Raw genomic sequence first — 13,449 nt, forward strand, 5'->3', positions numbered from 1 at the left:
CCACACTCAGCTTGGTCTTGCATTTTGCACAGGCCTTTGGATGGCCAGCTCATGTTTCTTCCATCTGCTTCATCAGCCAGGAAACAGGAGCTCCCGATTAAGCCAAGGTGCTGGCCTTGAAATAAGGATAGCCAGTGACTCACAGCTGGAGCTGATACCAGACAGACCCGGTTTTGTCACTCGAGCCAGGCTGCTTTCTGAAGCTGTCTTTACCTCCGCTGCTGCAGCAGCTTCTACCGCTGGGGCAGCAGGGTGGTTTGGCAACTTACAGCTTAGGAGGTCCTGCTGTTCAGGAAGTATGTTTAGCCTGGAAAAGAAGGCCCCAAATGGGGAGGTGGAAATTCTGAAATTCTGGGCAGAGGGAATCGACTACTCTGTGGCTCACAGAACATAACCAGAGCTAGGGTTGAGGCCATAGATGGGAGAGTGAGTGGAAATAGAGCAGGCTTCCCCACAGAGTGGTGAGCTCTCCATTGCTGGAAGGGTTCAAGCTGAGGCTGAGTGAGATGAAGCAGCAATGCATGGTATCCCTGTATTAGGAAGAGGGTGGATTATATAAGCACAACTGGAGGTGTGGTAAAGAACCTGGACCTGGGGCTCTCTGTTTTCCTGGAAGCAAATTTGGCATCTACCCTTCATATAGGCATCTACCCTTCCCAGGCCTCAGTCCCTCCTTTTTCTGCAGGAAAGGTAAAGGGAAATTGGGCAGATAGGAGCAATCCTACCAGACTGCCTGCTTCCAGCTCTGAAACTCAAATCCCTGAAGCTCCCCCAACAATGCAGTTCCAGAATTTCTATCATCAGTAACTACAGTAATTAGAGATGGAGTCACTGCAGTTTCCCCTACCAGTTTTATTGAGATACAACTGACATACGACACTGTATTACTTTTAGGTGTACAACATAAGGATCTGATATATGCATATATCATGGAATGATTACCATAGTAAGTTTCATTAACATCCATCATCATAGTTGCAAATATTTTTTTCTTGCGATAAGAACTTCTAAGATGTGCTCTCTTAGCAACTTTGAAATAGACAATACAATATTAACTATAGTCACTGTGCTGTACATTGCATCCCAGGACTTACTTATCTAACAGCTAGAAGTATTTTCCTTTCGACCTCCTTGCTTTGTCTCCAACACGTTCAGGTGGGCCTGCCTCTCAGCTTCGCCTGTGTCAGTGTTCTGGTCCAGGCCCACCACCCATGCCTGCAGTAGTGTCCTGACTACAGCTTCCTCCACAATCCATTCTCCACTTGGCATGCAGAGGGCTCTTGGTAGAACACAGGGAGTCAGGTCCCTGTAAAGCACCCCCTTTGCACTATGAATGCACCCTGACTCCTTTCCACGGTCCCCATCACATACCATCTACCCACTAGTCCACAAAGCTCCAGCCACATGGGTGTCTGTCTATGCATCCACTCCTCAGGTTGACTGGGGCTTCCCACCTCAGAGCCTCTCCAGTGGTTTCCTCCACCCAAGAGGTGCATTCCACCCCTCCTCATATTTCACTTGGCTTCAATATCATCCCTCAAGTCAGCCTATGTGAACACACTTTGAAAACCAGGTCTTCCCTTTACTCCGACCCTGTTTTTCTCCATTGCTGCCCCTAGGACCACCTCCACAGGGCAGGAGCCAAGGTCAAGCCAAGAAATCTTTCACTTTAGACCTCAGCCACACATTCCCTCACCCTCCTTTCTAAATTTAGGCCCCTCTCATGGGCTGTCTCCATCATCCCCATGGGTTAGACATGGCCCTGTTCCACTCTCCTCACACAGCTGAGGCTCAGAAAAGCTAAGCTGTGATCCAAGCCTACCATGCTGACTGGGTGGCCAGGTGGGGAGACTTTCATTCTTTTGCTGGTGAAAGGGAAGCCAGTGCTGATGATGGATGAACTCTACTTGACCTCCTGGAGTTTCTTCTTTGTCCAGATAACCAGGTTCTGGCAGTAGGTCTGTGGCCACATTCTCTACGTAAAGATAGAACCCCGACAACATAGTCAGTGGGTCCAGGCACAGACTTCAGAGCCAGATGGCTACTCACCAGTTATAGCTGTACTTTCAAGCCTAAACAAGTGTCTTACCTTCTCTGTGCCTGTTTCCGCATGCCTCCTAGACCTGGTATGAGGGTCCAGTGTACTGGCTGTTTTATTTTTAATTATTTAAATTCAATTTAGTTAACATACTCTATTACTTTCAGGGGTAGAATTTAGTGGTTCATCAGTTGCATACAACACCCAGTGCTCATTATATCCAGTGCTCTCCTTAATGCCCATCACCCAGTTACCCCCTCCCCCCACCTCCCCTCCAGCAACCCTCAGTTTGTTTCCTAGAGTTCGGCATTGCTTATGGTTTACCTCCCTCTATTTTTTTTTTAGAGATTTTATTTATTTATTTGACAGAGACACAGCAAGAGAGGGAATACAAGCAGAGGGAGGGGGAGAGGGAGAAGCAGGCTTCCCGCGGAGCTGGGATCATGACTGTGAGCCGAAGGCAGACACTTAACGGCTGAGCCACCCAGGCGCCCCTCTCCCTCTCTATTTTCATCTTATTTTATTTTTCCTTCCCTTCCCCTATGTTCATCTGTTCTGTTTCTTAAATTCTACATATGAGTGAAATCATATGACATTTGTCTTTCTCTGACTGACTTATTTCGCTTAGCATAATACCCTCCAGTTCCATCCACGGTGATGTAAATGTAAGATTTCATCCTTTTTGATGGCTGAGTAATATTCCATTGTATATATGAACCACATCTTCTTTATCCATTCATCTGTCGATGGACATCTGGGCTCTTTCCATAGTTTGGCTATTGTGGACATTGCTGTTATAAACATTGGGGTGCAGGTGCCCCTTTGGATCACTATGTTTTTATCTTTGGGGTAAATACCCAGTAGTGCAATTGCTGGGTAATAGGGTAGTTCTTCCAGAGTGGCTGTACCAGTTTGCATTCCCACCAACAGTGTAAGACGGTTCCCCTTTCTCCGCATCCTCGCCAAAATCTGTTGTTTCCTGACTTGTTAATTTTAGCCCTTCTGACTGATGTGAGATGTATATCATAGTGGTTTTGATTTGTATTTCCTTGATGCCGAGTAAAGTTGAGCATTTTTTCGTGTGTCTGTTGGCCATTTGTATGTCTTCTTTGGAGAAATGTCTGTTCATACCTTCTGCCTATTTCTTGACTGGATTTTTTTTTTGGGGGGGGTGTTGAGTTTGACAAGCTCTTTATAGATTTTGGATATTAGCCCTTTATCTGATATGTCATTTGCAAATATCTTTTCCCATTCCATAGGCTGTCTTTTGGTTTTGTTGACTGTTTCCTTTGCTGTGAAAAAGCTTTTTTTATCTTGATGAAGTCCCAATAGTTCATTTTTGCTTTTGTTTCTCTTGCCTTTGGAGATGTGTCTAGCAAGAAAGCGCTGGCTGTCTTAAATGCCTGTTGGCAATTGTGTGAGAGAGAGAGAGCATGTGCATACCTTGCTCAGCATCTTGTCATAGCTCTAGGAGCAGTGTCACCAGCCACTTCACCTTGGCCTGGCCTTCCCTAGTAGGTATCCCTAAAGCCCATCTCCTGGGGAGCAATGACTATAGGTCAAGAATGAGTTCATCTCCTTCTCTCCCACAGCACCTAGGACCCAGCCTGTCTTTCATGGCAGATGCTCCTTTCTTGGTGATCAGTTTGAAGCCTTCCATCCAAGAAAGAGAACTCCCTCCCCAGTTTAGTGTGAGCTTTATTGACACCTGCTTCTCGTGGCAAAGTATCCAATTGTCAAGAAAGCTATTTGAGATGTTAATTTTATAGCTTCTGGCATCTCGAAGGTCAACTAGGATGAGCAATGCAAGTTGGGGCTTTGGTTTTGGACCCAAACCCCTATAGGGTCTTGTTTAGTGGTGAGGGGAATGGAGATCTGGAAAGGAGCAATAATGGCTGATGTGTTTTGAGGCTCACTATGGGGCAGACCCTGCACCATGCACTCCACACATGGCTTCTCATTTAACCCACACTGCAAGTCCATCAGGCAGGGGCTGTCATCTTATTTTACAGGTGAGAGAGACAAGGCTCAGAAAGGTTAAGCAACCAACCCTTGGCCACACAGCAAGTGGCAGAGCCAGGATTCAAGCCCAGTTTGGCTGACCCCAGAGCCTGGGACTTTCAAACCCTATGATTGTTGAGAACCTGCGTTCTGCTGGGTTCCGCTGCAACACATTAAATCACAGGTGACTGGTCGTTCCTGCTCACGGGAGAGCACTTCAGTGCTGCTTTGGCAGTTCCTGAGTTGCTCTCTTAGAGGTCCTCACAGTACCGTGTGTTCTCATTCTGTAGATTAGGATGTTCTGGTGGAGGGTGGGCATCCTACTAAATGTCTAGTAGAGCATCCTACTAAATGTCAAATTAGCCATGGATTAGGGATCCAGACTCACTGCTGTTCAGAGCGCATTTGTTGGTCAGTTTGCCAGGCCACATGAGTTCCCAATTCCCAACTCTGAGGTGGTGGTGGTTGGGATGGTTAATTTTATGTGTCAATTTGTAGGGTGGTTTTGGATGAAATTAACACTTAGATCAATAAACTTTCAGTGAACAGATTGCCCTCCATAATGCAAGTGGGCCTCGTCCAATCAGTTGATGGCCTGAATAGCACAAAAAGACCAGTCTCCCCAAGCACACGGGAATTCTACAGCAAGGTGCCTTCAGATCTCGTCTGCACCATCAGCTCCCCTGGGTCTCCACCTGAAGGCCTTTGGAATAGGGCTATAGCATCAGCCTTCCTGGCTCTCCAAGCTGCCAACCTACCCTGTGGATTTTGGACTTGCCAGCCTCCATCATGTGGTGAGCCAATTCTTGATAAGAAATCTCCATCCATATATATATATATAGATAATGTGCTCTTGGTTTGGTGTCACTGGAGAATGCTAGCCAGTGGTCAAGTACCTCCCCAGGAATCACAAAATTTCTCCCATGAGAAGCTGGAGCTCTCAGCTGAAGAGGAAGGTCTATACCTCATTCAGTCCTTTCAACCACCAAATGAGGCAGACCCCTATTTGACAGATGGGGAGACTGAGGCCTAGGAAGGGTCGCAGAATGTGCAGTTGCAGCAGAATTAAAACCCCACCCTTTCTGGCTCTAAAGCCCATGCCCTTCCCACCTTCCTGGTGACTCCCTGCCACTATACCCCACTTCACACCATTCCCCACAATCATTGGCTTCTTGGCCTAAGTTCCCCTGCCACCATCAAGGACAATATCCTCCCTGGTTTTCCACATACCAGCATGTGACATAAGACCTAACATTAATATTATGTGCTGGTCTGTGATCTAAAACTGGAAGGGCCTTGAATGGCCTAACTGCAAGCCCCCCGCCCCCCACTCTGCTCCTAAGGATAAGGTCCTGGAGCCAGACAACCCTCCTATCACAGCAGGGTGCCTGCGCATCCGTTCGGCGTGGGTTCTGTTCTCTGGTGGCTCACCGGGAAGAAGAGGATATATATATACACCAGGCTTCCCCTGCTCCTTGGTCTTGCACTTGAACCTTCTCCACAGCAGAGCACACAGCTCCAGCTCAGACCTCCATCACATGCCACCGTATGGTCGCCCTGCAATTTCATGGATCTCCTGTTGGTAGACACTTAGAGGATTTCCAGTCTTGTTTTCCATCTCAAAATACTGCAACAACTCTGTGCATATGTCTTTGTATAGTTATAAGTCACGGTGGACATTGTAGCTAATGTAGAAAAATGTCACCAAGACATTATTTTTTTTGGCTTAAAAATTTTTAAAAAGAAACATTTTAAGGTTAGCTTCTTCAAACTCATTATACCTTTGGCTACATTTAACTGAAACACCTTTTAAATCTAGCTATTTGTGTGGGAAGTTCTCACGGAGGACTCCGATTCAGTATATGATGTGGATTTACAGAACTCTTTGGAACAACAAGATATCATGTAATTATACAGAAAGTAATAAACATGAAAAATGTCTTGCAATAGATAATATACTACTTCCATAACAATGGGATTAAAAATCCTCCCATTAAAAATACATTCGTTCGTATATTTGACCGTGGAGCGAAGGGCTAGCAACATCGCCCCCCAGTGGCATATTCGAGTACTCATTCATTCGGAACCCAAATTCATGCGGCCCGGGGTTCAAATCGAGGGGGGAAGGCCACTGTGGGCGGCTAGCTTGGAGGTGGCTTCAAAAACACAGCATCTGCTCGTTTCTTCGAGCTTCAGCCTCCTCTTGAGTAGCTGAATATGTAGTTTCTTTATACAATCGGTAAGTTCAAGGAATTTTAACTGCCCTTCACCGTATGTCTTGCAGATCTCACAACCCTCCAAGTGGTAGGTCTCAGGCCCACTGCCCGCTGAATCTCTCGGACCGCTTTTAAAAATGCACATGCCTCACTGGGTCTCCCCACCTACAGAGGCTGATTCCGGGGTCTAGACTAAGCCTAGATTTGAGTCGGCTTTGTTTGTAAAGACCCACAGGTGCCCCGGAGCAGGGCCTGGAAGGGGTGGTGGTGCTGCCAGCTCCTTGTACTTGGCAGGTAGGTGGGGGCGGGGACAGAAGAGGGAACCGTGCAGGAAAGAAGGTCTGGAGGGGCTGATGACAGCACCGACTTCCTCCCAAGCATGCATTTCTCCGGGGACCTGCCAGGGGCGCTGACCCGGGGGCAGGGAGACCCCGAGTTGTTCCAAAGTCTTGGTATTACACTTGAAATGCCTTTCCCAGCTAATGAGCAATGACAGGAGGAGACATCAAGTCATTTGGGGTATTAAGGAACGAGGCCAGGGTCTCAACCCCACACAACTGCTACTAAGCACCTGTCACCACAGCTTCGAAAGGGGCAATACTTACTGCTTCACAGCATCTCTGAGCCAAAATGCAAGGAAATAAACCAGGGCTAAGGTAGGGATCCAAGGCTCTCCGTGCTGCTCTTTGTGCTGAGGAGGGCAGGCCTTCGGGCGCAGAGGCCGTGCTGAACGAGGCGCCTTCCGCGGCCCCCACCCTGACAACTCAGCTGTCACAACCTCCGGGATTTGCTTAAATGCAGGAAGTGGAAGACAAAGCTGCGTGATGTATGGCTCTGCCTCTGGTCTGGAGGAAGAGACAGAGGCACGATTGAGGAAGCTTCTGTGGCCCCTGGAAAGTGGCAGGCGCCCCCCCTGCCCCGACGACGACTGGGCAGTGGTCACCCGCGGCCGGCGCTGGGCCACCCGAGCCACGTCCCCAGACCCTGCGTGCCCCCATCGCTCAGGAGGAGCCTGAGTGCCAGGGAGCCCGAAACACCCAGCCTGTGCCTGAGCTGAGGTGATCTTGCTCCTAACGAGCTGGAAAACCTGACCCGCTTGCCGCTTCACCCTCAGAGGGGCCAGTCCTGTTGCAGACGGCAGGCCGCCCCAGCCGGCGTTCCTTTTCCCATAGTGCTCTTCTATCACGGCTCTCCCTGCGGACCGGTGGTCTCCACAGCCAGAATGTAAGCCCCGGGGGGGGGGGGGGGTTCTCTCTTGTTCCCTGATGGACGCTTGGGTACCTGGCTGTTTGATAAGTATTTCTTGAATGGACGGACGGGCGAAGAGATGGGTCCTCATGTTCCTTTCTTCATCTTCCCCTACCCCAATCTGGAGCCGTGCTCCTCTAGGACCAGCCACCAGGGCCACTCTGGCCAAGACTGCTCTGAGCCCGGCAGGGACAGGGACCCCCGGAAGCCGGTGGGGCCGCGGGGCTGGCGGAGCCATCGAGCCCGGGCCCGTCCAGCTGGGACAGCGACCCCCAGCGGCCCCGACAGCTCGTGCGGGAGTACAGGGACCTGTTCCTGCGACCCTCCAGCCCTTCGGTTTGATGTCTCGTCTCCGCCTCCTCGCTTCACCCTGTCCCCAGCCACAGTGGGCAAAGGGAAAGGTGGTAGAGCTGTAAAGAAACAGCTTTTGGTGAAGTCATTTGTCCGAGGTGTGCCCATGGCAGGTGTGAGGCCGCACGCTGAACTAGTCAGGTGACAAAGGGAACTTGCAGGCTCTCGAGACTCCAGGTGGGAAGGGCTGGGCCAGTCGTCCTCTCCCCACTTGGAAGTTTCCAGACCTACTTGCTGAAATGGACGCTGACAACTGTTTTGCTAAGAAGGGTCCTCAACGCCGTGAACATGCAGATGTGAGTAAGGGGACTGGATGGGACAGCCGCCCTGTCCCCAGTGACACCCACTTCGTGTGTCTGCTGCATTGCCCTTGCCCTGGTGGACGCCCCACCTGCGGGGGCTCCTGGCACGATGGCGTGGGCCCCAGACCCCCGCGAGGGCAGCCGTGCTCACGGTGACTTTGGGTGACGGGACCCCGCCTGACCCTCACGCTAGGCTCCTTTTGCAGAAGGCTTCCTCAGTAAAGTGCTCGGATGGAAGCAGACCGTTTTAGATCAGGACACAGAGCTAACATCGCCTGGGCTTTTACGGACGATTCGCGAATTCATATTCAGTGACAGCTGACAGACAACTAGTCCTGCCTATAAACCCACGCGTTGGGCTGTAGGTACCCCCTCCCCCCACGGTTGCTGCACCAGAGACAGAGGTGTCGAGAAGTCTGGAGTGTGGCCAGGAAAGCAGGCTCGCCCACCCAGAACACGGGACCCACGATCACACCTCTTTGCACAGGGATCGATACACCACTCCAGCCGCAGGAAACGTAAAATCTTTCTTCTTTGAAGAGCTGAGGGCATCTCCCACCCGTTATCTTCTCAGGCTGCCAATCAGTGATGATGCAGAGAATAAATAAGAGGAAGCTTTCGGTGGAAATGATTTAACCACAAGAGACCATACCCGGGGAAAGTTTTTTCTCTTGGGATTTCCCAGTCTTGGCTGCACATCTGAATTACCTGGAGCTTTAAAGAATCCTGACCATGCCCCAGTTCTGTTAGGCCATGCCCTGTGGAGGGAGTACCCAGGCGTCAATACTCTAGTCAGTTCTTTGGGTGATTTCAGCACGCAGTGAAGGCTGAGAATCACTGGGCAGAACAGATACCGTCTGACATTTTAAATATCTTCATGTTGAATGTGTCCCACACCCTTGTCATCACAGCTAAGAATCTGTTCAACTTCTAGTTCTCTACACCGTACATTACCCCTCGTGAGCCACTTTCCCACCTAAAAGAGAAGCAAGCTCTTTTTCTGGTTAACTAAGGTTATGGATTAAGCAACCCGTTGATCCTTTTTCCAGTTCTTTGTTGCTGGAGGGACAACATTGTCAAAGGGGACACATTGATCCACTCCTCGGCCACTTCCTGTCAGACTTGACCAGGGCTCCTAAATGCTGTGAGCTCTCCCAGACTGGAACAAAATCTGGGGTTGGGGGAGCCTCACTTGCACGACTCATGGTGGTCATTATGCCCAAATGACGGGCATCGAGCGTTATGAAATGCGCCGGTAGCAGCTCCTGTCGGTGAGAAGCCAGAACGACCTCGGGCCCATGACCCCGTCCTGGCCCTGCCTGCACCCCACCTCACAGCCCTGCTTTACTCCGGGCAGAAAGGAGCGCACGTCCCCATCCCCGGGCTGGGGAAAGCAAAGGCAGAGGCATAAATTGCTAAGGTAAGTTCTTTTACTCTGAAAAATCAATCTGAAAAGTTAACCTATTTGGATATCAAGCTGTAGCTAAAGTGAAATCGCACCTCTCTCCCTAAGAAAAAAGTCAAGGAAATAAATATGCCCGAACAACAACCAGGCTCCTTCTGATGGTAATGGGGTCCCATCTCTGACCCAGTTTTCCTATTTTATTCTCACTTCCTAACTTTCCAGAACAAAGAACAAGCGTTATTACCTTTAAAATCAGAAAGCAAAGTAGCAAACTCCTAAAAATCGACTATGCAGAAGGTCAGTTCAACAGAATAAACCTCAAATAACTTTCTCCTCTTTCTCATTCCTGCTTTAGAAGGAGTCCGCTTGCATCATGTCTCTACTTTGCAGCAAGTATTTTTAAAGGAGGATTCACGGTTTCTAGATAACGCTGAACTCCAGTTTCAGAAACTCATCAAAAAGAGGATTTAGTCTATTAAAATGTTCACATCTCCGAGGTAAAAATGTATCTTGAACACAAGAGCAAACATAGTTCTGCAGAAAAACTGGTCCCTGTGTATCTTCTGCTACAGAAATCCATTCCCGAGTGTCCGTCAGGCTCTGCCTAATGCCACTGGTCTCCGGTGTCTCCGGCCCGGCCCCCACGGCTCTGTGCACACAGGGGGCCCCAGACCTGGCAGCCCTCAAGCACCAGACAGGTCTCATCAAGGGTCCAGACCTTGGGGACTTCCCTCATGCTCACCAAGTCGAGGCCGCTTGAGCTCTGGAGGACTGCCCTGAGGGTCTTCAGGCATCTCTGGAACGTTAACAAACACAGGTTGGCAAGTAAGTGAACACTTCTTTAAAATTAAAAGCTGGTGTTTACAAGGCCCCTGGGTGGCGCAGTTGGTTAAGCATCCGACTCTTGGTTTCAGTTCAGGTTGTGGGCCCAGGATCCTGAGATCGCGCCCCACATTCAGCGCAGGAGTCCGCTTAAGACGCTCCCTTTGCACCTCCCCACCGCGCGCTCTCTAACTAAAATCTTAAAAAAAGAAAAAAAAAAAAGGATGTTTACAAAATAAATTTTGTGCCCGGACGAGAACTGAACTGCCTAGCAAGGTCCTATATGGATATAAGAGAAAGGATCCAGTGGTTCTCAATGGGGGGGCGATCTCGCCTCTCAGGGAACAGTGGGCAATGTCTGGTGACCTCTGAGAATGTCCCAAGTGGGTGGGGGAGGGGAGAATGGGTACCAGCATCCAGGGGGGCCGCCAGCCTACAATCACAGGACAGCCCCCACAGCAAAGAATTATCCAGCCCTGCAGGTGGAGAACCCTGACCTCGAGCACCTCTGAACGCGCCATATATCATTTACTGTGAGTGGCTGCGTGGGAAGGTGGCCTCCCTGATGGGCATAAGTGGGCAGCCAGAGAGTTTGAACGATCGGTCTAGTAAGATGCATCCCCGCTTTCTCAAAATGGACTTAAGATTAGGTGGTTGGTGGGGCGCCTGGGTGGCTCAGCCGTTAAAAAGCGTCTGCCTTCAGCCCCCGTCATGATCTCAGGGTCCTGGGATCGAGCCCCGCATCGGGCTCCCTGCTCGGCGAGGAGTCTGCTTCTCCCTCCCCCACTGCCCCTGCCTGTGTTCCCTCTCTCTCTGTGTCTCTGTCAAATAAATTAAATCTTTAAAAAAAAAAAAAAAAAGAGGTGGTTAGTTTCCAAGAGAACAAAAGAGAAGATAGTCTACCTTTACTTATATTAAACCAGGACCAGCGTCACTCACCTGACTGAATTTCTTCTGTGGGCGGGGTGGAAATTATACTGGTTGGTGCAGAATTCGGTGGGGTATCTGTCTTTAAGGGTATTAAGTTTATCCTCCTTGATTAAAAAAAGTAATAAAGGGGTACATGGCTCATTAGTGTCATCAGAATCATTTGTGAGGATACCAAATTTCAAAACTACCCCAAGGAGTTGATCATACCATGCAAGACACTAAGTGTTGATGTGCCCACTTATTTAGGAACTAAGGACTATGTTCAGGTACTAAGTTCAATCATCACAGTTACAACAGTCAAGGCTTAACTAGTCATCTAAAAGTCCCAAAACCTGTTTTGTTCATCTCCAATGGTATGATGAACACCCATGGACGCCACGTACGTAAGGCAAGCAGACACAGTTTCTACTACGGAAAGCTCCAGAAACCGGGTGGCAGGCTGCAGCCACGTCTGCCCGTGTGCCCTCCCTGACAGGCGGAAACGGGCACCCCGCAGAGGTCTGGAAGCAAGGGGTGGCACTCAGGTCTGTCCCGAAATCTCTCTGGCCACACTATGAAGCCCTTACAGGCTGTCCCCTGTTCAACGATGGGGCCTTCTGGTTTACTATTTTGTTTTTCAACGCAAGGACAAGTTCTTCCACTGGAAGTTCTTACCGGGGTGTCGTCTTGCTCCAGGCCTGCAGGGTGTTCAGAGTGACCCTCCGGGACGGGGGCGCTCTCGGGTTTTGAGTGCTAGGCTGCAGGGCCTTCTCCTCGGAAGGTGCTGCTGGGGCTGGAGACGGTCTCGCCTGAGGCGGGGGTGTGCAGGGACTGCTGGGGTCTTGGATTCTGCCGGTGGGGGTTCCCTCGGCCAGCCTGGGTCCTGGCGAAGACCCTTGGTGTGGCTGACTCTTCGTTTTCTTTGCTGGGTCGGGCGTTCTCATGCTTAGAACCGGCTTCTCTTTCAAAGGTATTCCAAGTTCATCCTTCTCAAACGTCACAAATGAACAGTAGCCGTCCGTGGAAGAGATGGCCAGGAAGGCCCCATCACTGGACCTTTGTTCCCCGAACAGGAAAAAAGGTTAGAAACTGTACCAAAGTCCAAAAGGGCCCCTCTTAAGGCTCTCTGTAGTCGTTAGAAAAGGCAAGTTCACACAGGATCACAGGCTTGGTGTGAAAGGGAGAAGGGCCTGTGTCCTCCTCACTCCCACCCTTTCCTTCCCAGCCCCGGCTCGACTTTCCCAGGCACTGCGGCATGCCAGGACTGTCATCAAAATCACCCAAATAAAGGTGTGATGACCTTCCCCCCTCACCCCCAAGAAGAAAAAGAAGGAAAAAGGTTATAAAGAGCAAGAAAGAGATGGTGGGTGGGCAGGCCCGGCGGGAGCTAGGGGTGAATCAGGGACCCCGGGGGTGTGGAGGACCCCAGCAGAAGGCAGAGTGCAAAGTGCCACCACCGACAAGCGCAGTTCTGGGTGACAGGAGCTCACTGGCGTGGGCTTCCTGCCAGGGGGCTGGCAAGTTCCCAACAACCAGGGAGCCCACGGGGCCTCCCCTCAGTTTGAGAATTAGAGAAATCCACAGGGCATCGGAATGGCATCATTCAGATGTTACTGTTACCGTCGGAAGCGGTGTTATAGCAAATTAGAAATGGCTTTCTTTTTAATGTTAATTCCTTTAAAAAGATACTGGAAGGGGCGCCTGGGTGGCTCAGTTGGTTAAGTGTCTGACTCTTGGTTTCAGCTCAGGTCATGATGCCAGGGTCTTGGGATCGAGCCCCGCATGGGGCTCTGCACTCAGCAGGGAGCCTGTTGGAGACTCTTCTCCCCCACTCCCCCTGCTCCTGACTTGTGCACACACACATTCTCTCTCAAATAAATCTTATTTTTTAAAGATTTTATTTGAGAGAGGGAGAAGCAGGCTCCCCACTGAGCAGGGAGCCCGACATGGGGCTCGATCCCAAAACCCCGAGATCATGACCTGAGCCAAAGGCAGACGCTCAACTATCCGAGCCAGCCAGGTGCCCCTCAAACAAATCAATCTTAAACGAAACAAGAAGAGGGGAGGAGGGGAGAGGAGGAGGGGGGGAGGGAGGAGGAGAGAGGAGGAGGGGGGAGGGGGGAGGAGGGGAGAGGAGGAGGGGGGAGGGAGGAGGGG

The 13,449-nt window shown here is 50.4% G+C and overlaps 2 protein-coding genes across 4 annotated transcripts in view; both read right to left on the reverse strand.

Annotated features, from left to right (window-relative positions):
* LOC112823769 (uncharacterized) overlaps nt 1-8,621 on the reverse strand; it is a 32,526-nt gene extending 23,905 nt beyond the window's left edge. The window contains exons 1-3 of the mRNA XM_073890910.1: nt 6,861-8,621; nt 1,913-1,975; nt 214-307 (exon numbers count right to left, since the gene is read on the reverse strand). Of these exons, the coding sequence (XP_073747011.1) occupies nt 214-307; nt 1,913-1,975; nt 6,861-7,741 (1,038 nt within the window). The 5' untranslated portion in view covers nt 7,742-8,621. The remainder of the gene's footprint in view (nt 1-213; nt 308-1,912; nt 1,976-6,860) is intronic.
* Nucleotides 8,622-9,568: 947 nt separating this feature from the next.
* CHAF1B (chromatin assembly factor 1 subunit B) overlaps nt 9,569-13,449 on the reverse strand; it is an 18,439-nt gene continuing 14,558 nt past the window's right edge. For all 3 annotated transcript variants that reach the window (XM_025871559.2, XM_025871549.2, XM_025871551.2), the window contains exons 12-14: nt 11,968-12,348; nt 11,323-11,417; nt 9,569-10,357 (exon numbers count right to left, since the gene is read on the reverse strand). In XM_025871559.2, coding sequence (XP_025727344.1) covers nt 10,266-10,357; nt 11,323-11,417; nt 11,968-12,348 — 568 coding nt within the window. In that variant the 3' untranslated portion in view covers nt 9,569-10,265. The remainder of the gene's footprint in view (nt 10,358-11,322; nt 11,418-11,967; nt 12,349-13,449) is intronic.

This window comes from Callorhinus ursinus, unplaced genomic scaffold (assembly GCF_003265705.2).
Source record: "Callorhinus ursinus isolate GAN/ISIS: 27379988/994484 unplaced genomic scaffold, GSC_fseal_2.0 scaffold1, whole genome shotgun sequence".
NCBI classification, from domain to species: Eukaryota; Metazoa; Chordata; class Mammalia; order Carnivora; family Otariidae; genus Callorhinus; species Callorhinus ursinus.